Source organism: Mus caroli, chromosome 2 (genome assembly GCF_900094665.2).
Source record: "Mus caroli chromosome 2, CAROLI_EIJ_v1.1, whole genome shotgun sequence".
Classification (NCBI taxonomy): Eukaryota; Metazoa; Chordata; class Mammalia; order Rodentia; family Muridae; genus Mus; species Mus caroli.
In genome coordinates this window covers 10,208,202-10,234,865 of record NC_034571.1, presented here as the reverse complement: position 1 = coordinate 10,234,865, position 26,664 = coordinate 10,208,202, and the positions used below count along the sequence as shown (strand labels likewise).

General features: G+C 38.2%; 1 protein-coding gene across 1 annotated transcript in view; it reads left to right on the top strand.

Moving 5' to 3' along the window:
* The window catches only part of Trdmt1 (tRNA aspartic acid methyltransferase 1), a 35,918-nt gene extending 9,254 nt beyond the window's left edge, over window positions 1-26,664 (top strand). Inside the window, exons 2-11 of the mRNA XM_021156162.2 lie at window positions 2,542-2,651; window positions 10,119-10,195; window positions 12,309-12,380; window positions 12,922-12,987; window positions 13,667-13,736; window positions 14,457-14,540; window positions 15,725-16,068; window positions 19,082-19,139; window positions 19,656-19,785; window positions 24,090-26,664. Of these exons, the coding sequence (XP_021011821.1) occupies window positions 2,542-2,651; window positions 10,119-10,195; window positions 12,309-12,380; window positions 12,922-12,987; window positions 13,667-13,736; window positions 14,457-14,540; window positions 15,725-16,068; window positions 19,082-19,139; window positions 19,656-19,785; window positions 24,090-24,262 (1,184 nt within the window). The 3' untranslated portion in view covers window positions 24,263-26,664. The remainder of the gene's footprint in view (window positions 1-2,541; window positions 2,652-10,118; window positions 10,196-12,308; window positions 12,381-12,921; window positions 12,988-13,666; window positions 13,737-14,456; window positions 14,541-15,724; window positions 16,069-19,081; window positions 19,140-19,655; window positions 19,786-24,089) is intronic.

The following is a 26,664-nucleotide window of genomic DNA, read 5'->3' as shown; positions in this document are numbered from 1 at the left end:
TAAGAAACACATGAATTTTGTGTAATACTTGAGTCCCTGCCTCACATATCTTACTATATAGTTGCAGATATTCCAAATCTGAAATTCTGTGTGTGTGTGTGTGTGTGTGTGTGTGTTTACCTAATGGAAATGACTTCTTTTGGTAATGCAGTAGGTTCTAACTTTATAACAGTGTAAAATCTGTGCATCAGTCCATGAGGACAGTGCACTTGCTTATTGATTCTAAAGCTCCATTTCTCCCTGAGAATCAGTTCATCAGGCTTTGAATCCCCAGATGAAACCCTCATTTGGCCATTGTGTTTTGTCAGGTTTTATGTCCTCCAGGCATATAATACAAGAACATAAAATTAATTATTGATTATGATCTAGATTTAGCACTTGATTAGATTTTCAGTCAACCTGAAAAAAGATGAAAGTCACAGTAAGCACTCCCAGGCATCCTGCCTGTCTCTGTGGAGAGCAGCAAGCAGGCTGTACCAGAAAGACTGCAGTTTATATATTTATCAAAGCCAAAGTCTGAGTTCTCAGTGACTAGTGACTTCAATTAATAAGTTTTGTGATCTTTAAAAATTAATCTTTGTATACCTTTTGGCTTAAAGGTCTCTGTGTTTTAGGTTTTGAGGTCTTCCGTGCTTTTTAAACAAAGATATAATTTATAACCTCAAATATTCTAAATCAAGAAACTAGTTATTAAGTTTCAATTTAGCCAGAGGCAGCCATCCATGGTATTAAGTAGTCTAGTCCGGCGTTAAATGCACAGAGGACTGTTCTTGTCCACAGACAGGAAGTACCTCTGGGGATAGCTGAGTGACTCGGGCTATCAGACAGGGAATATTCACTTGGAGACATTTAAGTACCTCTTTTTTTTTCAGAAACGTATCTTTCCTAGGACTTAGTGTTCTGTAGCAGTGGCGGCTTTCTGAGCTTGTAAGTCTTTCTCTGCCTTTGTCCTATGGTCTGTGCAGGTGCCTGCTTTGTGAGTTTAGCTCCTTAGACCCTGATTTTCCTTCTCTTTAAATGTCTAGACCAAGGAAAGATGGTTGTTAATCAACAATTGCCTACTATAGTGAGAGCTGTTTGGATCTACTGTGTACTCTTGTGTTAACCAGTGATTTTCTTAAATTTCAGATGTTTTTATGTTTAAAATTCCCTATGTTTCTTCCAGAGTTTGAACAGTGTCTATGCATAATTGATTTTGTACATTTTGAGGTAACAGGTTGGTAGCCATGAGATACAGCAATAGCCATATTTGCAGAGTTCTAACTTTTATTACAACCAAAAATATGTTAAGACTCTTTGAAAACGTGTTTCCTTAGCAGGCAGGTGAACCTTCATATGGGCCTCTTCTCTCTGTCCTCTTCAACTCTGTCAGAAATGTAAGTTTATAGACTTTGAACCTTTTATATTTGGACACTAATGAATTTACTTCATTTAAACATTGAACTCTGGACAGGCTGATTCTTTTGTGTGTAAATTGTATCTCATTAAACTGTTACTACAAAATAAACATAGTAACATTTTCCATGGTATTTTGAACCACCTTTTTTTAACATAGGAAGGTGAGAACACATTGTAATTTACTTATGAACTTCTGAATAGTAGGGCTTTTAGAGTGTTTTATGTGTTCTTGGTTTTTATTTAATTTGGAAAACTGTTTTTGGCCTAAGCATGTAACTTAATGAGAAAGGAAAGCAATCTCCTAAGACAACTTAAAAAAGTTGAAGTTTTGAGAGGCTCCACCCAGCAGCTGACTGAAACAGATGGAGAGACCCACAGTGAGACATTAGACAGAACTTGGGAGTCTTATGGAAGAGTTAAGGGAAGTACTGAGGTACTTGGAGGGGACAGGGACCCCATAGGAAGACCAACAGAATCAACTAACATGGACCCTTAGGGACCCCCAGAGACTGAACCATCAACCAAAGAACATACATGGACTGGACCTAAGCCTCTCCACATATATGTAGCAGATGTGCAGCTTGGTCTTCATGCAAGTTCCCCAACACCTGGGGTGAGGGCTGTCCCTTCCTGCCTGTGGATCCTGTTCCACTAACTGGACTGACTTGTTGAGCCTCAGTGGGGGAAGATGTGCCCGGTCCTACAGTGATTTGAGGTGCCAGGGTAGGTTGGTATGGGGTTGTGGGGAAGGGTTCCCTTTATCAGAGGACAAGGGGAAGGGGATGGGAGAGGAGCTATGTGAAGTGAATAAATTAATTAATGGGGAAAGAAAGAAAGAAAAAGAAAGAAAGAAAGAAAGAAAGGAAGGAAGGAAGGAAGGAAGGAAGGAAGGAAGGAAGGAAGGAAGAAAGAAAAAGAAAAAGAAAGTGAAAGTCTTATTCTTAGTACTGGGAATGCTGCCAGAGAGATGAACTAGCAGTAGTACTGAAAACCTTTGCTGTGTGCCTCAGTCTTCCTTATGCTCTGAGATCCAGCTGGGCAGCTGAGGAGGAGTCAGCGCACTGCTGGATTCTGCTGTTTTGGCTTTTCTTGATGATGGGCTGATACTGAAGACCTCTAAAGATATTCCGTTTGTCATTACAGAAAGTCATATCCCTGCACATGTGGTGGCTGCTATTGATGTGAACACTGTTGCTAATGAAGTATACAAGCATAATTTTCCTCATACTCACTTACTGGCGAAGACAATTGAAGTAAGTATATATTATTATTTTAATATATTTAGAGCGGTGAAAATGCATATTTCTCCCTGCACCTGCCGTGGCCCTGTCTCAAAGATTATGGGCAAAGATGGCCAATACAAAATGAACTTGGTCATAGCTTTGACGTTTTGTCCTATACTGCTTTGGTTGGGCTTCTTTTGAAACCTTACTTGTCTTTTGCTCACACATCATAGTTCCCAGCTTTTGTTTTTATGGGGTTTGTGTGTGTGCTGTATCTGTATATCTTGTGCTTTTTCTTTCCATTCTTTTTTTTTTTTCCTCTGTTCTATTTTATCCATTTTTTTTTAAAAAAAACTTTTATCATTGTCATGGTTTGTTTCCTAAAGAGAAAGAAGATAGATAGATAGATAGATAGATAGATAGATAGATAGATAGATAGATAGATAGATTTGGCTGGGTAAAAAGGTTGGGAGGATCGAAATGAGATGAGGAAAAGAAAACCATGATCACAATAAACTGTATGAAAAATTATTTTCAATAAAAATAAATAAGTAAAAATAATATGAAATAAACACCCTGTTTCTTGTAATGTGGTGTGTGTGTGTGTGTGTGTGTGTGTGTGTGTGTGTGTGTGTGACAGAGACAAACTGTGCATACAGTGGTGTATGTGTGTGTGTGGTGTGGTGTGGTGTGGTGTGGTGTGGTGTGGTGTGGTGTGGTGTGGTGTGGTGTGTAGGTCAGAGGACAGTTTGTAGTTGTCTTATTTCCTCCCTGTGCCTTCTGAGGATTGAATTTGAAGCTTAAGGACAAGTGCCTTTACCCACGTTATTATTGTGGAACTAGCAGAAGCAAGTGTTGGCTGGTATGGGAATTTTCTCAGAGTCATTGATGGAGGTCATGTGAAATGGAAACATTTTGGAAAAAACACTCGTCATCTTACAGCTTTGAAGATAATTGTTATGTGGCCCAGTGATTCCGTTCCTAGGTGTTTATCCATAGAAAGGAAAGGGAAACACATCAAAGACCAATATTTCTTGTGAAAATAGGCCTTCATTTTTTTTTTTTTCTTTTCTTTTTGGTTTTTCGAGACAGGGTTTCTCTGTATAGCCTGGCTGTCCTGGAACTCACTTTGTAGACCAGGATGGCCTTGAACTCAGAAATCCACCTGCCTCTGCCTCCCAAGTGCTGGGATTAAAGGCGTGCGCCACCACGCCCAGCCCTTCACTTTCTTATTGTGAAATTTTTGCATAGAGTTCTGGTGAAGCCATAAGTTACATGCAATGAAGTGGCACTCATGCCAAGTGTGTGCAGTTTGTATTGCTTAGCTATGTGAATTATATATGGTTTCTGGATTAAACTTTTTTGTTCAGAAATATGCATAACAAGTATTTTCTCTAATTCTATAGCTTGTCTTTGTATTTCTTTAGCTGTTTCCATCAAAGTGTAGAAGTTAAAGGATTTTTCTCCCCGACATGAGAACATTTTTCAGTGTATTGTATGAAACCCTTTCATTCTCCAAATTTTTCTGGTTTTTGTTTTTGTTTTTTTGTTTTTTTTTTTCTAAATTTGTAGGTTTACTTTTCCATTTAGATCTACGATCCATTCAGAGTTACTGATTGTGTAGAGTCAGCAGAATGAGTTCCAACCCCTTTTCCTCTCAAGGGAACGTAAAGTTGATCATTCACTAAAAAGAGTATTCTCCTACTCAGTTTCCTTGGAATGTTACAAGAAATAGATCGCGTATTCATGGGTGGATTTCTGGGCTCTTTTCTCAGTGGTATACAAAAGTCAGTTCTCACATCAACAATAGGTGTCTTTGATAGTTAGAGGGTTTTTTTTGTTTGTTTGTTTTTGTTTTTGTTTTTCGAGACAGGGCTTCTCTGTATAGCCCTGGCTGTCTTGGAACTCACTTTGTAGACCAGGCTGGCCTCGAACTCAGAAATCCTCCTGCTTCTGCCTCCCGAGTGCTGGGATTAAAGGCATGTGCCATCACGCCCGGCCTGATAGTTAGAATTTTTAATACATACTTAATTCAGACAATATAAATTCCCTGTTGGATTATCACCATACGTACCCTCCCTCTGCTTGCTACCAAGTGATTCCTGACCTTGTGGAAATTGCATCTTCTCAGCAATTGTGCTTTCCCTGGCACTTGCTTATCGCTCCATCTTTTGATATTTTGACTGTTGTGTGTACAGACTGATTCCCAGGGACTCTGTGGGACAGCTGTACAGATAGGTAGTCTCCTTCATCCCATGGCACAGCTCCAGTCCCCTTGGTCTCCTTCCCGGAGCGACTGTCTCCTCTGCACTAATGAAGTTTACTTGGGCCTATTTGGGAGTTCCCTCCCTTCACTGCCGTCTAATTATGATTACTTAGCAGAAAGCTGTGGCGGTTATACGGTTGCACTTTAATTTTTCAGTCTCTTCCCAGCAATGGTGGTCTGCACTAACTGAAGTCTACTATAGGAGGAGGAGGGAAAGTAGCTATTACTTTTACTTGTATTTAATGTAGCTTTTTAGGGTTTCTGGGGTTGTCTTGTTTTGTTTTGTTTTGTTTTGTTTTGTTTTGTTTTGTTTTGTTTTGTTTTGTTTTTGTATGAAGGTTCGTCCTTAGAACTTGTACTCAAATATAGAAAGATGCAAATTTTAAATTGAGATATACTTTATATACTATATAACCTACCTTAAAGCTTTCATATAGCCTACCTTTAAAACATACACTTTGTGGATTTTAGTATTTTTACAAAGTTGTCTGTGTATCAACATTTTCTGATTCCAGAATATTTCCAATGCTAAAATGTAATAGCAGACTGTGAACAGCCACTCCCCATTCCTATTCACTTCTAGCTTGACAACCATGACCTACTTTTTGTCTGTATGGATTTGACTGCTCTGGAAACTTGACATGAACAATCAGATGTGAGCTTTTTCTACCATCTTTATTTAGCATACTTTTTCCAAGGGTTACTCACACTGCAGTGTTACTCAGGACTTGGTTTCCTTTTACCCCTAAGTATAATTTAATTACATGGACACGTCACAGTTACATATGCTCCCTTCTCCCCTCAAGCCCCCCCAAAACAAACAAACAAACAAACAAACAAACAAACCCTGAGTGTCAGAGAGATTGCTCAGCAGTTAAGCGTTCACACTCTCCTTCCAGAGGATGCGACTTCAGCTCTCAGTGCTCATGCTGCAAGGATCACACTTGCATGTAACTCCAGCTCCAGATGTCCTGACACCCCTTATGGACTCTCCAGCCTCGGCACTCATGAGCACATACCCCCAACAAACATACATGTACAGAATTAAAAAGAAAAACAAAATAGTTGAAAAACCTTGGAACCTGTATAAAATGTCCTACTGTGTGATTCAGTGTGTGGAAGGTGGCCGGCAGTGTTTATATACTGAAGAACAGTTATCACTGGATGTGAGAACACATGTTACCCACCATGCACATTATAGGGAGGAGTCATATCATCTTTTAAAAATACTTTTATTCTTTGAGAATTTCATATATCATGAGTATATTCACCCCTCTCCTAATTCCTCCTGCATGACTTCCTTCCTCAGTAGCCCAGTTGTGTGTCCTAGTTAAAGAAACACCTCATCAAGTATAATTTGTGCCTCCTTTGTACTCTTGGATAGGTGGCCCTTCACAGGATCAGGGTAAATCTACCAGGAGCCACATGCTTAAAGAAAACTAACCTACCCACTCCAAGCCATTAGTTACTAGTTACCAGTAGCCACTCAGTTTGGAGTGGCTCTTGGCGCCTAACTCCCTCCATGCTAGGGTTTTGTCTGTCCTGAGCTTTGCAAGTCCTGTGTTTGCTGTTACCACTGCTGAGAGTTCATATGTGCAACTATGGTTCATATGCAGCTGCTCAGTTGTCTAGAAACATTGCTTCATTGTAGTCATCCATTGCCTGGCTCTCTCAACCTTTCTGCCACCTCCACTAAAGTGATCCATGGCCCCTGGGGGAGGGAGGGAGACAGAGACAGATCTATACAGGTTTCCAATTTAAGGCTGAGCATAGCACAGCACAGCACAGCACAGTCTCATTCTCTGCTCCATGACTGGTTATGGGTCTCTGCAGCTTCTCTGATGAGGCTCGAGAGACTTTGTTTACCCCTACTATGGGTAAACACCGCACCAAGAGTCAGTTAAGCAGAGCACTAGGTTCTCGCCTAAGGCCAATGACCTCTCTCTATCTACAAGATTGTGGCCTTGATTATAGTGCCGGGTGTGATAATAGCTGCATTTCATAAGCATCATGGCCAGTCAGTATAGCCTCCTCATCGTGAAGGTATCAGTATGAATATGTTCACAGAAAGAATACCCAAACTACATAATTCTGAATTAATCCAACTCCAAACTTAGGTATGTTTAGGTTCCATAATTTCTGTAAAATAGCAAGTGGCATCCCTGAGTATTTTATTAACATTTTTATTAAAAATTTGAATTTAATGTAAATATTTTAAAGCGCATCTAACCAGATACATCCCAAATCAACTAATTCTCAATATAGTATCCACTGAATGTTTTAGTTCCAACAATTCGGAATTTACTTGCTCTACTCTTGAAGAGAAACGGGGAGGAACTCTGTGTGTTTGGGCCTGTTGAGCTCCCAGATGTGCACCAGTAGATGGCTGAGGGACTCATATTTTAATTATGTTCCTTGCTAGTTGTAATAGCTATTGGTAACCACGAAATTATTGGACACAGGGAAATGGCTGGGGAAGGCACCTCCAGCTCACTTAAACAAGGGTCAGTTCGTTAATGTGTATGTTTGTAAGGAAAATGGAAGAGTATCTTTTATATCTATTTATGGCATGTGATTTTTATATATTCACATATGATGCAGCGAAATGGTTGAACTGAGCCGACTGGCATATTCCTCCCCTACATTCTTACTTTGTGTGAGCCTGCTGGGCAGTTTCAGGTTCAGTGTCCATCACCATGCTGTGTAATAGATTGCCTGGTCTCACTCCTGGGCCTTACCTGAAGCTGGGTACTCTTCAACTACTGTTTTCAACCAGTTCATTCTGCCTCTATGAGTCTGACCTTTTCAGTTAACGTATACAGGTTAGGTCAGAAAGTATCAGGCAGGTTCTAAGGAGACCCTGAACAGATTTACCTTGAGTCAGGTGGAGGCTGTTTCCCTGCTTAGGGAGCAGTGGCGTGAGGCCAGGGTGAGTGGGAGGCCCGGGACTGGAAGTGTGCTTTGTACTGAGATATTGTGGGGAGGATTGTCCTTCAGTCTCTTCCCTCTGCTCTTCCCTCAGGCAGTAGCAGGTGACTTCTGATAGGCAAAGATTCCGGATGGAGAAATGGGTTCTTTTAGAATGAATGGACACTCTGAGACTGGGAAGATAGCTGTGCTAAGAGCATGATTGTCCAAGGCACTGAGACCTTGACTGCAGCTCCCTTCAGACATGTTGATACAATCCTAGCTGTGTACCAGGGTGGCCTTGAAAAAGGCAGCTTTTTCCAGAAAGCCTGCCAGAGAAGTCTGTTATCATCTGTGGTTGAGCTGAAACATCACATATAGGTGGAACTCCTTAGTCAAAAAGCTATAGATAAAATCAGAGTACTCAGTTCATTTATCTAGCTAACAAGAGGGAAATCACTAATGACTAGTGTATAGAATTCACAAGCAGACACTTCACTGAGCTTGTTCATTGTTGAATATGACAATGACTGCCATGTAAATGGTACAATTGCTGAATGAAGGAACATATTGTACTTATAAAGTGAACAGATGATGAAGGAAAATGTGGATAAAGGATGAAAGGGACTCAGTTGACACTGATAAATGACTTCAGACAAGAGATTAGCATGCTACCTGGTATAGTCCTCAGGGGACATCAAATTGCTATAGATATAGTGCATAAAATAGATATAGTGCATAAAGTAGATATAGTGCATAAAATACTTTTGCAGGGCAGGATGGGATAGAAGTAGCCCACTGGAAGTTTCCATTGTCAGTTCTATGCTACAAGATAGGAAAACCATTGTCTTGTAAGTACAGGCTTCATAGCTTTAAATAAAACGTGAGCAAATTGATCAGAAGCATATCGAAGGATGTTTGTAATGTGACTAAGTGGCCTTCCTTTCAGAAATGCACTAGTATTAAAAGTAAAGGTTTTATTGCTATTATTTAATGAACTTGTTTGGGAAAGAGGAACACTACATCTGAAAGCATTCATAAAATTTGGTGTCTTTTTCTGAACACTTTATCAGCAGGATCCATCGGTCCTTTTAAAGATTTATTTTTTTTTTTTATTTATACGAGTACATTGCAGCTGTCTTCAGACACATACCAGAAGAGGGCATCGGATCCCATTAGAGATGACTGTGAGATGTTGTTGCTGGGAATCGAATTCAGGACCTCTGGAAGAGCAGTCAGTGCTGTTAACCGCTGAGCCATCTCTGCAGCCCCCTCTGGTCCCCCCACCACCACTTTTTTTTTTTTTTTTTTTTTTTTTTTTTTTTTTTTTTTTTTTTTTTGGTTTTTCGAGACAGGGTTTCTCTGTGTAGCCCTGGCTGTCCTGAAACTCACTCTAGACCAGGCTGCCCTCGAACTCAGAAATCTGCCTGCCTCTGCCTCCCAAGTGCTGGCATTAAAGGCGTGTGCCACCACTGCCTGGCTTTTTCTGAACATTTTAATCTCTTGTAATAAAATTAGAAAAAATGAGTACTTCCTCAAGATCCATGTTATTTTCTGCCCTTGTGTATGTCACTAACTTAACAGAGACAGCTGACTCATTCCCAGGTCAACTCGCTCTTCAGACATTTCCTGCTTTACCAATATACGCAAACTTGTTAGAGATTTGTCATAAAAATTATAGAGGTTGCTATGCTGGTCTATTCTTTCTACATTTCTGGCCAAGACTGCTTAAGGAGTACTGACAAATCCCTGACATGTGTTCTCGTTGTTTATCTTCTGATCTGTGTACACATATATGTGTTTTATATGCATGTGTAAATGGAACAAGTTAGGTGTTATTTTAATTACTCCTGTGTATAATCATTTGAAGTTCCTGTGCTAAGGACAAAACAATAAACTACTTGCTGGTAGCTGAGCATGAGGCCTTTCGACTTGCTGGTAAATCAGCAGAGAGCACTAGACAAGAGTGCCAGCTACTCATCACTACACACTCACTGAACAGAGAAGCATATTAATAGATGGGCGCTTAAAGATCCCGGACCTTTCCCAATATAGTTGATTACAAATAAGTTCTACATGGTCAAGCCCAAAAACGGCAGCCTTACACCTGAGTCTTCACAGAAGAATTGGTGCTGTAGAGGAAGTCACTGTGCCTCCGCACAGCTTCTTCACAAGGCTGCTTTGGGACAGACGTTACTATAACTGAAGCTGCATTGTAAAGCTGTACTATCATATGGAAACTGTGATCTCTGATGGCTTTAGTTCTAACTGTTTAGTCTTCTCTTCATTCTGTCTCTTTTTTCTTTCAAATGTTTCTTTCTTAGGGTATTTCACTGGAAGACTTTGACAAGCTATCTTTCAATATGATTTTAATGAGCCCTCCATGTCAGCCATTCACAAGGTATGTGTAATAAGTGTTTTTCTCTTTGGGAAGAGTATGTGGGCTGAAAATACAGCTAAGTACATTCTTACCCAGCATGCATTGAGCCCCTGGGTTTAAATCATGACACAAATCTCACTCTCACCAAAAGGGAGATAAAAAGAGGAAAGAAAGGAGAAGGGAAAAATCAAAGAACTTTAAAGGCCTAAACTGCACTTTTTGCTTTTACAATTTTTTATTAGATATTTTCTTCATTTACATTTCAAATGCTATCCCCAAAGCCCCCTATACACTCCTCCCACCCTGTTCCCCAACCCACCCACTCCCGCTTCCTGGCCCTGGCATTCCCCTGTACTGGGGCATATAATCTTTGCAAGACCAAGGGCCTCTTCTCCCATTGATGGATGACTAGGCCATCTTCTGCACTTTCAAAGCTTTAAAATGCTCTGTAAGTATATCCCTTCATTTTAGATATTGATAATTCAGCATCAAGCATAGGATCCACAGTTACAGTCAGAATAGCAAAATAATTTGATCAACAGTAAAAACGTAATGCTATGTTATAGGTATATCTAAGGTACATTTATTTTCTTTCAGATTATGTTACTTGCTTTAAACTTTTCACCTCTTGAATTCATAGCTAATTCTGATCAGTGAAACAGAATTCCCTTAAGAAATATTTTATATGTAAGCAATTTGTGAAACATTTTAGCATACATTTACAATTTGTGTATTTCTCAAAATTAATATTATAATTCATATTTTTCATAGTCACATTATAATTTCTCATTTCAAATTTATTTAATAATTTTTAATAAGAACTGTGTCTTAAATTAAACCTAGATCATTTTCACTATTTAATAGTATAAATTATTTTAAGAGGCTATAGTAATAGTCTTATTGTTATTATTATTTTGAAGGTGAGAAACAGGTATAGATAGGTTAACTTTCTCATGACTGTACAGTTAAACAATGTCAGAGCCATTATTTATTAATCATTTATATACTTTGTATTAATATGACTAACTGGAGTGTTATATAATAAATATTCTGATTCAAGAAAATATTCTTGTGTTACTTTTTAACATCTTTGAACTTCAGGAAGCTTATCTTCTTGAGGGTTTATTGTGCTTGTATGCCATGCAATGTGTTTGATGCTGTCATTGCTGATGTTCAGAGTTTACAGTTGAAAGGGATGACTCATAAGTTAGTATTATATAAATTGTGACATTTGGTACTGTAAGAACTCTGGGAGTACCATGAGAACATAGAGGATAAAATGGCGTGTATCATGCCCAGAAAGGGAAGTTCTTCCAGAGGCATGATTAGAGCTGTGTCTGAACAGAGAGTAGGAGTTTATCAGCGATGACAGATGGCATTCCATATGAGGGTGGGTTTAAGCATATGGGAGGGTGTGGCCTAGTGTGTATAAAATAGAATGCAGCCCGAGTATATATGCTATTTCAGTGGGCTCAGCATCTTCACTGTAAGCCTAGTTCCAGCTGCTAAATTGATGCCAGCACTAACTGACTGGAGTTGTTATCTGAACTCTGAGTGGAAAGGGACAGAAGATAAAAACTGATTTCTGAGGAATCGGTTTAAATCCAGTTTACTCCCCAGCTAATAAGCCTCAGACCCACTGGTAGATTTAGCCTTGGTGTCAGATATGGGGAAAGTGACAGCAGTGTCACCTAGCTTAGGAGCATGAAGCTACTAAGCATTAAGTTTAAAATCCTGATCCTCTGTTCCTGTTATTCAGACCCAATCTAAGCGTTCCTTCCTACTTGAACCTTGACCATACTGTGAACCTTTGTACGACTTGTTTGCTAGCCCAGTGCCTCCTGTTTACATGTGCTGGCCCTAGCTGCAAGTCCTGCTTGTAAAGTAAAACCCTGAGATCAAGGGTCTGTTTACACCGGACAGGATTATCTGGGCATTCCCCATTGTTTAGTGTGCATGGATGGTGCTTATCACCATTGTCATCTGCTCCGGATTGCTGCGCACCCAATCAGCTACTTTCTTTTCTTTCTTATGGTGAAGATCAACTGATTTAAATTCTCTTAACTAGCTAAGTCTTTTTGATATCATTACATACAATTTTTTATAAACTCTTGTGATTTCCTTGCTTTTTTAGAATTGGCCTACAGGGGGATATGACCGATCCAAGGACAAATAGCTTCTTGTATATTCTAGATATTCTCCCAAGGTAAGCATTAGATTCTTGTACACTTACCTTAGGTCTGCAGCTGAGGGTATGAAGAATGTAGTGTTTGTCATTTTGTAGAGATTAGTGGCTATCACATGCACCTTTTTTTTTTTTTTTTAACCACAACTAATAAAAATAACACAAACTGTTTCACAGTTTTATGCTTGCCTCCATAGTGAGTGACAGAACTGTCAGTAACCAGTTAAATTCTGTTGCCTTTGCTCATTGGTAGCAGTCACTGCAGATGTTCCCAGTGCTAGTGAACACGGCCACTGCGGCTGAATGACTGCTCTTTGTATTTTGCAATGCAGAAGCCCTATAAAAGCCCATATTTTGAGATGCGTTCCAATGGAATTAACTCTTCAAGTGTGAACTTTTTCAAGTATATAGCATGTCTTGAGAAAAATAAATAAAATAGTTAAAATTCATTTTTAAAAAAGTAGAGAAAATTATTTATAAATCCCATTTCTCACAAGTTGTGATTTTCTTTTTATTTCTTTGTAATTCAATATTTGTATTTCTGTTTGTTTTTGTTTTTTAGATTGCAAAAATTACCCAAGTATATTCTCTTAGAAAATGTCAAAGGTTTTGAAGTATCTTCTACAAGGTAAAAAATATGTTTGTCTTGCATATGTTTTAGACTTACTATATTTTATAATAGGCACCGTTGTAAGATAAATATCTTAATAATAAGTGTATATTCTGACATTTTATAAGATATAGGCTTTATTAATTAGTATTATTTTTACCAATAATATAAAATATTATAAAATCTTGTTCTGTTCTTATTTTAATCTTCCAGAAAGAGTACTGATTTTAGTATCAAGTATTTCTAGGTAGAAATGTTTTAATTAAGAGCAGCCTCACAATGAGAACTTAGCACCCTACTTAGATGGGAGAGACAGCCAGAGGCAGGGTTTCGTCTGATAGTAGCCTATGTGGAAAAGTACGGTATGTACATCTACCCGAGTCCTTTAGTCACTGTTACTTGTAACTGTTCCTGTCTTATGGACCCTGGGAAGCTGTCGTTTCAGTTCCAGATCTGATTAATTAACAAGTTAAGCTTTCAGCAATTGGTCACATTGTCTGGCAGCTTTATTTACTTGTTCTAGAGATTCCTCTCTTATCTTTTTATTAACATGCAGTTTTGCAAGTAATGACTTAGAAGCCGTGTCTCTAAATGGCTTGAGTACAGTCAGGTTTTACTGATGATTAAGTGTTACGTAAGAATGCCATTTCTAAGCAAGGCTGGCCACTTTTTGCTTTGACTCTTTTTCTCTATCCAGAGGGCTGCTGATACAAACAATAGAAGCCTGTGGCTTTCAGCATCAAGAGTTTCTATTGTCTCCTTCCTCTGTAGGTACCACAATTTAAACCTTTATATAAGTATTATTTAAGAGAATTTGATATAATAAACAAAATAAATCTATTTTTAATATTTCATATAAGTGTTAAACTAGCTCAGTCATGGATCTTACTTTCTGAAGAACATAGTGCATACCTGTTGATTTGCTTGTACATAAGATAGGTTCATTAAATCTCATGCATTTTTCTTTTTGGAAAATAAACGATTGTAGGGTTTGAAACTATATGGAATTTTTACATGTAAAATTGGGTGTCTTGTATTCATTAATGCTCAAAGTAATCCAAGATTGAAAGCAAAGTGGACATATTATAATTCCCTTCTGCTCTGTGGCATTCGGTTGCACGCATGCCCTCATTTTATGTAAGACATCAAACCACTTGTGTTGTGAAAGGCTAATTTTGTTTTGGCTTCTTGTCATCATTAGCTGTATTATATAATTCTTTATCCACAAATGAAAAGAAAATCTAGTTTAAAATATTAATATATAAGTTGTCATATCAGTGTCTCTTCTAGAGTAAATCCTCCTCTTTAAAAGTAAAGTAGCCATAGCCAAGAATAGCTATATTTGAGTTTAATGTTTTTACTACTATTATAAAATTGCTTTGGCAGAACCTATGTGCATGTCTCTCTGAGTCTCTGTGCTAGGTGCTGAAGATGCTTGAAGTCTCCCACATTTCATTTGGTAACTAGCTTTTCTCTGTTGCTTGCAGCTAGGCATTCCAAACTCCAGGCTACGATATTTTCTCATTGCAAAGCTTCAGTCAGAGCCTTTCCCCTTCCAGGCCCCTGGACAGGTATTGTTGTTGCTACGGATATTACTGTTTACTTGTGGATGAATCTCAGTCTGACAGTTTCTTCTCAGTAACTACTTAGGGCTCCTGTGCCGATTGAGTTTATAATGCAGGTCATCTTCGTGTCCATTTTCAGGCCTCTGCTTCTCCTGATGTCACTTTTCACTAAACTAAACAAAGTCAAAACTCATAAAGACTTTGTAAGTGTAAAAATTATCATTAGTGTTATTTTCCTGTGTTCCATCATAACTTTCATAACTATTACATTTGTCTTTTCCTTTTCCCAGTTAAAACCATTAGTCAATGATTTCTTATGGTAAAATATAATATGCTATCTTTAAATTGGTCTGTAAACATATTTATTATACTGTCCCTGACACCAACATTATTTATCTTAATTGATTAAAGTAGTAATGATTAGTTAGAAGCTGACATCAAATTCTCAACTGCTAAGCTGGGATTCTTGGTGAATGATTTTATATGTTTCATAAGAAATGAGGAAAGATAACAGAGTTGCAGTGGCTCAATAAACTTGGCTCTGCATAACCACCACGAATAAAGCTCAACAGCCAGTCAGTCCTACTAGTGAGGCCAGTTCTGCTGTTTGATTCTCCTGTGATAGACGTTCTTTCCCATACTGGACAGTTCCAGAAACAGTGTAAAAAGTATATTAAGGAAGATGAAATCACTCACAATTTCTTGACTATTTTCTCATTTTTAAATGGAAGTTTCTATAAGATTATGAGTTTCCAAAAGAAACTTCACCCTCCATGGGACACGAGCATTTTCAGTAAAAAACAGTTTGGTTTTAGATTTGAAGATGCTTCAGGACTTCCTTTTTCATGAAGGAATTTGGTAAACTTTAGTTCCATGTGCATTTTCCAGTTTTGCTTTTACATTTCTGTTTCACCAGTGCTACTGTGTTTAAATTTTGTGAGTTTTTCCATTAGTAAGTACAGTAAACAGTAATTCTGAGAAGTAAATCCTCGGAAGCTCACTTGTCTTATGCCTGGATGACTGTTAACTTCTGACAATAACTTGTCAATTGAAGCAAACTACAGTGTTTTTAACATCAACCTTATAAAAGCTAAACAGTTTACATGGGTCTAGTTAAAATTATTGATTGATTTCTTATTTTAAATAAAACTTTGACAGTTTCTGTATTTTTTTCTTTTATTTAATGCCAGATACTGATGGAGTTTCCTAAAATTGTAACTGTTGAGCAACAAAAATATGCAGTAGTTGAAGAAAGTAAGCCAAGAGTGCAGAGAACTGGACCATGTATCTGCGCTGAGAGCAGCAGCAAACAGTGTTCTGGAAAAGATACCATTCTCTTTAAGCTTGAGACTGTAGAAGAAAGGGACAGGAAAAACCAACAAGATAGTGACCTCTCTGTGCAGATGCTGAAAGACTTCCTTGAAGATGACGACACAGATGAGTACCTTTTATCACCAAAGGTATTGCTGCGATATGCTCTCTTACTAGATATCGTGAAGCCCACGTCCAGAAGGTCCATGTGCTTTACTAAAGGGTACGTTTGGAAGAGACCCCCTGTGCTGTGTCTAAAAGAATGGTGTTTCCCAGCTGAACAACAAGTGTTTTATACCATGTTTCTCTTAGGCTGACTTTTATCCCCAATTGCCAGTAGACCAAGAGTGAACATTCCTTGTGCAGGACATTCTGTACACCACCCACAAAGTGTTCACCAAAGACAAGGCCATTGTGAATGGCCTTTGTACAGATTAAATACTTGTGCTAACATGATTTCCACAGTTGTGAATTGTTAATTTTATTACTTTTCTTTCTGTGAGACACATTAAACCTCAAGAGTGATGCCTATCAGTGTTTTTAAAAAATTTTTTTTAAATTATATCTTAATCTAAAGAAATAAAATTGAATTATCCAGTTATAATTTAAAACTTAAAACTCATTTAGGTTTTTTTTTTAAGATTTATTTATTTTATGTGTAAGAATATACTGTAGCTGTCTTCAGACACACCAAAAGAGGGCATCAGATCCCATTCCAGATGATTGTGAGCCACCATGTGGTTGCTGGGAATTGAACTCAGGACCTCTGGGAGAGTGGTCAGTGCTCTTAGCCACTGAGCCATCTCACCAGCCCTCATTTAGGTTTTTAAATAAATAATATAGCCTCATAGTTCAGAATTTAAGTTACTAAGATTATAAAATCCCCTACTACATATCTTGTTGACCATGCCCTATCTATGGCCACCAACCTGTGATATCAGTGTACTGCATGGCCTTCCAAAGGGGTTGTTGCTAATATTGCTTCCCTGACCAAACATAAAAAAGGTTTTTCTTATCATGGCTGCCAGTTCGCCTAAGATCCCAGCCAAAACCAAGGCATGATTCCATCAATGTTAACTCTCAGGAACCAGTGAGTTTATCAGGCTTCTTTCTATAGCATGGATGAGGGGTTACTTTCAGGGGTAGGATGCTCCTGCCTCCCAGCAAACTAAGACTGGAAAGTCTTTACCCAGTAGGGGTGACTGTATCTACACAGATAGAAGACACTTCATCTAGTCTCCCCTAGCTTATATACTCTACCCTTCCGCTAGGTCATGTGCAGTTAAGACAGAGTTACACAAAACATGTAGCAGGGAGCAGCTAGATACTCAGGTAAAGTCTGTGACCCTCCCCAACCCTCTATAGGGGGAAAAACAGTCAACAGGCCCAGGTAATCTTTTTAAGAGGGCACAGAGGAATTTCCAAAATGGTGACTGCTGGCTTGGAAGATAATCACAATCTTTGCATATTGTTGCATGATAATATGAAAATCCTTTTTGTGTTCAAGGTAAAAGAGGTTCATAATTTATTTTATTGATTTCCTATTGTTGAACATTTAGGGTTTTGCTCTGGGTTTCTTGACTTATGACAACTTTTTGGCAGTTTTTCAAAAACTAGACTGATGGGGCAAACTGGGCATTTTAGGATAAAAAGCTATAGGCCCTATTGCTGTTTCATGTATGGTCCTCAAATAGGTAGGCAGTTGTGTGATGTGACAGGTCAAACCTCCCTCCTCCCCCTCCCCCTCCTTCTCCTCTTCCTCCTCTTCATTCTCCTCCTCTTCTTCTTCTTGTTCCCCTCCTCCTTCTCCTCCTTCTCCTTCTCCTTCTTCTTCTTTTGCTGCTAGGTTTCTGTCTGTGGAAAAAACAGGGCTGTCCTACAGCCATGTAGACTCACTCTGATTTTATGATCTGCCTTGTACTTCTAGGAGAAAGGATTTATTACTTTATGAAGATTCCACTCAGCTGTTGTCTACTTCCAAGTCCAATAGGTTCTGTTTAGGACTCTCATAAAATAGTGCTTATCAATTTCGTAATAAAAAGCAGCCTTGATATTCTTTTATAATAAGATGACATAAAGTAAACCTTACTCTGGCGCTCTCTTCTGCTAAATATGGTGTGCACGCTCATGCACACATGCACACACACATTTAACTGGAACAGTTATTTTTCCCTGATGTATTTTTCTAATTTTTATTTTAAATTGTCCTCATTATGAAAAGAGAGTGCTCATATGATGGAAAGCCAGCTTGGCAATGCACCTTTCATTTCTGAAATATTTTATACTTCTTATATAAGTTTTACCTAATTAATTCTTAAATGAAAACGATAGTGAAAGAGTACAAGTCTAATGAGACTTAAACTCAGGCTCAGTGGACTGTGTATATGTGGTATTAGAGAGCAGAAGGTTTGGGATACTGAGAAGAAATTATAATTCAGGCATTATAAAAATAATAGTAATAATATGTTTTTATCTATACATTTGGTTTAATATGGCAGGGACCTCTATAGTATAGTTTGTATTTTCTAGCAAGGAACATAGCAGCTATAACAATTAATATAAAAATACTGAGACATCATTCAGTGATGTTTATACAAAGCAAATACCACATTTAGTTTTTGAGAAGCTTAAATAGAACTTTGTCTTATTTTAAATTACAAAGCATTATTTCTATGATACTATTCAAAATGTTTCAGAAAAATATAAATGTATGTCGTTCCATAAATATTTTATCACTTAAAAATATTTTTTAGAAAAAGATCTTAGGTGATGCCCTGTTGAATACAGTGTTTTCAGTAAGCACAGGGCCCCAATAAGAACCAAGAACACATGTAAATATGTTAGGCATGGTGGCATTCGCTGTGTTCTCAGCTCTGGAGAAGTGATTCCCAGATCCTTGGGCCTTGCTGGCTGGACAACTTAACCTGTTTGCTGTGTTTGATACCAGTGAGAAAGCCTGCCTCCAAAAAGCTTTGGATTGTGCTGCTCGAAGGCATGACAGCCAGGGTTGTCCTTGGACCTCCACACACATGCATGTACATGCACGCCTGCATACCCATAAACAGACTAAGGCACTCACCCATTAAAACACACACTCACACACACACACTCACACATGAACACACACACACTCACACATGAACACACACACACTTACACATACACTTATGCGTAAACACACACACATACACACAAAGTAATATTTTTAATACTTGGCATTCCTGTTACTTTTCCAGGTATGGGAGTTACATAGAGGGGACAGGCTCCGTGTTACAGACTGCAGAGGATGTGCAGGTACAGTGTATGGTTTTAAGCTCAACCTTTGCATTCAGTGACATGATGTTTAACATTTAATTTAAGTATACCAAAATAATTTGAAATGTTCAACTGATGGTGTCAATATATTTCACTTAACCACACAGACACAATTTCTTTTCTGTGAAGTGATTCTTTTTGCTTGTTGATTTTCTTGTTAGCATTACGAAGTTGACTTTGTTAGTTGACTCAGTTTTCTATAATTTTTAATAATTTTTAATTTATATATTTACTAATATGTCTTAGTCTTAATGGGTCAACAATGACAGATAAACTGAAAATGATCCTACTCTCTTATGCGAGTCTTCTTTCTCTAAGTCTGGTGTCATTATCCAGCCAATTATACAATTGTTGCACAGAAATATTTTGCTTATACCTTCTGCAACTGTGCGGCACTGTAGATTGCTTCTCTACTGTTCTAAAGCAGCCTAACAACTGGCAATCTTGTCTGGTCATACAGAACTTTTTAATTTCTTTTGGATTTTTTTTTAACAGATTGAGGATATCTACAAATCTCTTCCTGATTTGCCACCAGAAGAAAAGATAGCTAAATTGTCAATGCTTAAACTGCGATATTTCACACCTAAAGAAATTGCAAATCTCCAGGGATTTCCTCCAGAATTTGGTATGTGGGATCCATGTAGATCACAAGTTTAAAGTTTAAAGTTTAAAGCTCTCAGCACTTCCTTAAGAACTCACATGGGTATTGTATGAAGGAATCCCTGCTGCCCTGCCTGGAGAGGTGAGGTTGTGAATGCCCCCATTCTATTCTGCTACCACTTCAGGCACTTTCCTGCTTTATCTTCACTTCAGTCATGTCTCAGTCAGTTCTCACCTTATTTTCCCTCTCCCTTAAATCCAGAAATGAGTAGGTATCCACCCGGCTGTAGGCAGAATGGCGGTTACTAACCGCCTCAGATGGTTGATAGAATTCCCTTTCTACTGAAGTTCTTGTTTCCATAGGTCTGATTTTGGTAACTCCACACTAGACTGGGGGCGGGGAGGGGGAGTTCCCTTCAATAGGCTTATTTTGTTGTTATTGTTATTAACTGAGGCCTCAAGTGTACTTGACCAAGCAAGCTACATTCCCCAGCTCTTCCCTTTGTATTTATTTTTATATTGAGACAGACTTTCTAAGTTGAGCAGACTAATCATGAGCCTGCTCTCTAGACCCAGTGGTCCTTAAACTCATTATCCTCCTGCCTCATCCCCTTCAGTAACTGGGATTAGGTGGTACAATCAATCAGGCTTGGGGTCAACTGGGCTCAACTAGCTTTTTCTAATGAAGGTAAAGGGTAGTTGAGTTGACTAGTTGTGGGATAAGGGCTATATTTGTGGGTTCCCCCACCCTCCGATTTTTGGCAAAGATATATTCTTTTCAGTTATTTGCCTTTGTTCTCCACTGTAAGGAATGTAGGGGGCCTTAGGGGATCTACAGCAGGGGAGTTCACAAACAAAAGCAAAGATAAAGGGAAGGCAAAGTCCTAACTCCACTGTAGTGCAGGAAATGCAGGGATTAGCCGCAGGAAGCCTTGGACACTGCCGTGTGTATGCTTACCTTGGCCCCAAGGCCTCCCCCTCCCCCCAGTTCCACTGCTACCAGCACTCTCTGCTCTAAGAGATAGATCCATGTTTTCTTACACCGAGATCTCCACCACCAAGTGCTCTCCATACCTGGCTAAATAGGCTGCTGTAGGGCAAAGAGAGGGAGGCCTGCCTTAATTTAAAAAAGAAAAGATTACTATTTTTTCTTCTTGGTCATCTCATTCAGGCCTCAGTGATTTAGAGATTGTTTCTGGAAAAAGGCACAAACTTCCCTTGTCTTGGTTTATGTCACGAAGTGAGAAAATTGTAGAGGAGGAGCTGAGGGGCAGCCTCAGCTCTGCTGCCAGTCTGCTTCCTAGCCACTGTCTGCCCGTGTTTTAAACAGTAAGACGTCTCTCCATACTACTTACAAGGAAACCTATTGGTATCTAACTAAAATAGGTTCCTAAGGCTCAGTATGCTGACTGTTTACATCTAGTGTTGTAGTTGCTTAGGTAATATTAGAAGTTGGTAAGGGGATGGAGGGATGACCAGAGTCAGACCACACTAGAGGAGGGAGTCTTTGCTTGTGCTATCTTACATTAGCTTGTCTCTTTTAGCTTATAAAATAAACAAAAATTGCTTTCAAATTTGAAGTGAGTAAAATAGAATTTCTTGAGGTTCTTCATATATATATGTATATATATATATACATACGCATACAAAATGTATGAAGAATCTTTTAATTTTTATTTCATTTAATTTTTAAAAATTTAGATCAAACTATATCCTTGTTCTTTTTCAAATTCACGGCCCCTTTTTTGTTATTGTTTCATATTTTAACTGCTGAATGCTCTTTTAAAATATGCGCTGTACTTGTGTTGACAGTTTTGCCCAGCTCTTACTGTAGACCATAACTGTCACACAAGTGTCCTTCATGTATGTTTCCAACATTATCGGCTGTGGGCACAAAAATGAACATCATCTGAGCCATTTGTCCTCTGGCAACAATGGATTTCTATTGATGTTTCTGTTCATTCTGTCCTGGTGTCTTGTAGCTGCCTACTTGTGTGTGAGTGTGACTAGCTTGCTGTGGCAGAGACTTGGACCTTTGCTGGGAGAGAGCTGCTCCCTGACCTTGGGCTTCCTATGTGGCTTTGGTTTTGAAGATAGCATTACTTTACTACATTTAAATTTTAAAAACAACACCTTTTAAGTTAAAAACTATATAATTTTTCCATCGCTTAGCTTAGACTTTAATATCAGTATAAAACAAAATTCTGTTTCTAAACTTACTTTTCCCCTTAGTGTAGGCTTAATATTACTAAGGGCCCTTCCCTAGGATTGTGTAAAAGATTGTCTATGAACACATTTCTACTCCTGGTTATTTGGAACTAGTTTTTGATCTTAGTAATGTGCTTGCCTCTGGCTTATTATATGTAGGATAGAAGCTTTACAGTCATGCTCAACTGTAGCTGACAGCTTTATTATAGTAATTACTGTTATCTTATTGCAATCAATACAGAGTGTAGTATTGGTAAAACAACTTCACCTAATGGTTCTTCATTACAAATGTATGAAACTGTACTATTCTTAATGCTCCTTAATTATTTCCTTTATCTTATTGGATAATTTTTTTCTTCACTTGTTATTTCAAAGCACACTGAATATGATTAAATCAGATAGGAGAAAATCAGTCTATGGAAGCAAACTATGAAAACCAGTTCTATACAGAACATATAAAGAACTCTTACAACTTAACAAATGGAAAATAATCCAACTTAAAAATGTGAAAATGATGGGCTGGAGAGATGGCTCAGCGGTTAAGAGCACTGACTGCTCTTCCTAAGGTCCTGAGTTCAAATCCCAGCAACCACATGGTGACTCACAACCATTCATAATGGGATCTGATGCTCTCTTCTGAAGTGTCTGAAGACAGCTACAGTGTACTTAACATATAAGTACAGTGTACTTAACATATAATAAAATGTGAAAATGAGGGCCTGGAGAGATGGCTAAGCAGATAAGAGCATTGGCTGCTCTTCCAGAGGTCTTGGGTTCAATTCCCAGATCAACATGGCTCACAACTGTCTGTAGTTCCAGTTCCAGAGTATCTGACACCCTCACAGAGGCATGCATGCAGGCAAAAAATAGATAAAAATAAAAAAATAAAAAATCACTGTACATATATATAAATATTTTTTAAATGCATTTCTTCAAAGATAGGCAGATAGCTAATAAACTCAAAGAGAATGTTTAACATCATTAGATATTAGAGAAATGTCAGTAAATCACAGTGAAACATTACTCCATATCCACTAGCGTGAAGGAAAATAGTGGTAACATCTCTACAAATAGTAAACATAATATCTGACTCAGCATATTTATCCTCTGGATACTTATCCAAGGAAAAACCTTCATAATATGTATGTATAATATGTAATATCCCAAAGTGGAAACAACTCATATCTTTACCAATTAGGATGGATAAGTAAAATATGTTTTATTCATTAAAAATATTATTAAGTAATAAAAAGTAAGTGCTAGACTTGCTGAAATGTTAATGAACCTTAAAAACATTATGATGACTATAAAAAGGCAGGTATAAACATGTCCCCTGACTCCATTTCTATGAGACTAGAATAGCCAACTCTGCAGTGCCATCAAAAGGTAGAGCTTCGGGTGGGCGAAGGGAAGGAGCCGGGAGGGACTGTTGATGGGACAGGGGCTTTTTAAGAGTTTGGGGTTTTGTTGTTGTTATTGTTTTGTTTGTTTGCTTTGCTTTTTTATTTTATTTTGAAGGAATAAAAATTAAGATGTTTATAAATTCAATCCTCAAATGTATGAACCATATATTTTTAAAATGTAAATTTTGTGGGATGTAAATTAGAGCACTATAAAAGTACTATTAAGTAAAAGAAACTACCAAGAAAAATAGTAGCAACCATTTTTCCAAAGTGTATTAACACATATGTTTCTGTAAACATTAACCATACTCGGATATCATGTGATATAATTGTGTCATACAGCATCTCGCTGTGTTATCATCATAGAATGATGTTCTACAATATTTTGGTCTCCAAATTCTCATTTATTAGTAAAACTTCATAGGCATATTAGCAATTTACCACCTTTTGTCTTTTAATAATGAGTATACTCTCTGAGAATGGTGTCCTTAGGCCATTTCCTCATTGTGCGAGCATCAAAGAGCACACATACACAATGACAAGTACAGCATCACAAGGTGATGCATTGTGTAGGCCTCCGTATAACAGGCCTGCACTGACCATGAAGGCATGAGTGTATTTATTAAACAAATAGTGTGCTTTTACTAAAAAGAATCTTTTACTTCTGGAAATTGGGATCACAAGTGATTGCATTGTAAATGCCACCTCTGTTTTCTAGGGTTTCCTGAGAAGACAACAGTGAAACAGCGTTACCGGCTGCTTGGCAACAGCCTCAACGTGCATGTGGTAGCAAAACTCCTCACAGTCCTGTGTGAAGGATTTGGAAATGCCTCTGAGAGCTGTCACAAGATGCCTCTAATTCTGGACAGTAATTCCAAGATTCTATCTTGAATTAATTCTTACAGAATTCAGCTAAACTCTTTTAATAGCATTTTCATGGGTAATTCAGTGGGAACTTAAATGTGTACATCAAATTGTTTCCTTACATTTATATCACTGTATTTGATAAACTTCACATTGCTGTTTTTGCTTTATGGACAAATATTTTTATAAAGCTTTTAAACTTGTGTATTAAATATCTTTTATATTATGTTATAAACAAATTTAAGAATGCTTGAATTTTATATGTATATTAGTGCTTTATAAAGTATGACATGAATAATATAATGATCCTTAGAAAATTATTTTTGTATGTCAATTTAAAAATTGTTTTATATAACATGGAGAAACTAACTGGATGTAGATGTGGAAGCTCCATCCCTCTAACTAGTGCTGTTCATGATACCAGAAGCAAAAATAGTCATCATGTTTAACTAGCTATGAACCAGGACGCCACAGTAGTGACTGTCCTACTAAGATATGCCCATGAGTATGGTGGGAATAGCCACCTGCTCTGTGATTTGATTTAAGGCCTGATCAATGGGATAGAATCCATGTCTGGCTCTGTTATCTGGTTTAGAGACCTGTGGCTAGACAGGTTATGGGCCCCAGTGAGTAACTTATTAGTATTACTTTATTAAATGGGCATTGTATTAAATGATAATGATTCCTGATGATTGATTATTATACCATAGATTAGTGCGTCCCTCAACATTCAACAGGTAAGCAAGCCTCTTGCAGTAGACAGCATTACAGAAACCCAGAGAACAAGAGAATGAAGGACTCAGCGCTAAGAGACATCTATCACTCCCCTCCCTCCCGAGGCTCAGCGATCACTGCAGAAGAGGAAGAAAAAAACACTGTAAGAGTCACAAGTGGTAGATGACTTTAGGAAAATATATTATCCAGATCAGCAGGACAACTACACATGTGGACTCATAGCTAGGTGACAGCATTCAAAAGACCTGCATAAGCCTGAACCCCAGAGAGCATCCCAGCATGGAGCGGTAGAGTGGGTACCAAGGCACACCCCTAGCTCAGAGGCTATTGGCATGTGGTAGCTGCTGGGAGAGGAACCTAAGGTGTGATTCCTGGTTTGTGGAACACACCCCAGGGTAGGCTTATACTCAAGAGTATTTGAGCAACACAAATTGAATTTGGGTGGATACGGGAGGGAGTATGAATATGATCCAAATAAATTGTACAGCATTCTCAAAGAATTAATATTATTTAAAAAATTAAAAAATTGTTTTACAACTCTTAAGATATTACTCTTTTTGTTAATTTGCCCTAACTCAAAACTGACTCAAATGCTAGCTATTGAGTGTTTTATTTAATTTCAGGCCTTTTTAGACAAGTGCATACATTTTAAACCAAATTATCATCATCCAACATAGATATCAGTCTGAAAAATGTATTAGAAAAATGCTCATAAATTCTTAATCAAATCTTTGAAAACTGCAGGTGACTTTTTTGTTTGTTTTTTTGAGACAGGGTCTCACTGTGTAGCCCTGGGTGGCCTGGAATTTGCTATCTAATCCAGTCTGGCTTCTAACTCAGAGGGATCTGTCTGCCCCAACCTCCAGTGTGCTAGCCTTAAAAGCTAGAAATACTTAACCTGGCTTCCTCTTTAACCTTAATCTGAAGATAAAGCCTCATTGTCCTGCCTCCATTTGCACATCCTTCCTTTTAGTTTGCTATTACCAGGGTGCTTTTGCTTTGTCAGCCTTTAGATTAAGCTTCTCTGTTGTTCCATTCTAAGGAATATGGCATGGGTTATGTGGCAGTAAGGTTAAGGGAGGAAAATGGGCTGCTATTGCTGCTATTTCTATATGATGCTACTCCGTCCTTTATCATACTGACTCTAAACTTTTTCTCTCTCCACTCAGTAAAAGAACAGATAAATAAAATGTGTTGCAAACATCTACTAGAATACCAGTAATTGTTACCTGGAATGGGTTTATGATACTTGCCGTGGCCTGGATGAGCCTTGGGAAAGTGCCAATGAAATTAGCCCATCCTGAAAAGGCAAGAGTGGTTTCATTCCCCTGTGAGTCAAGTTCATAGAGACAGTAAGGAGGGCAGGGTTTGCAGGGGTTGGGAGGAGGGGACTAGGAAGTCAGTGTTTAGCAGGTACAGAGCTTCTGTTTGCAAGCATGAGAAAATTCTGAAGGCGAGAGGCACTGCTGGTTGGACATGGTGGTGTGCTGAGTGCCACCCAACTGTACACTTAATGTCTGTTGGATGGCTAATTTTATATTACTTAGATTGTACTAAACTTTTAACGATTACTCCTGAACTCAGATAAATATGGGTCTGTCAAAGGTATAAGCTATGTGTATATCAACAGTCACTGTCTAAAAAGATGAACCTCATTAAAGTCTCACAATTACAACCTGACATCACCATTGTGA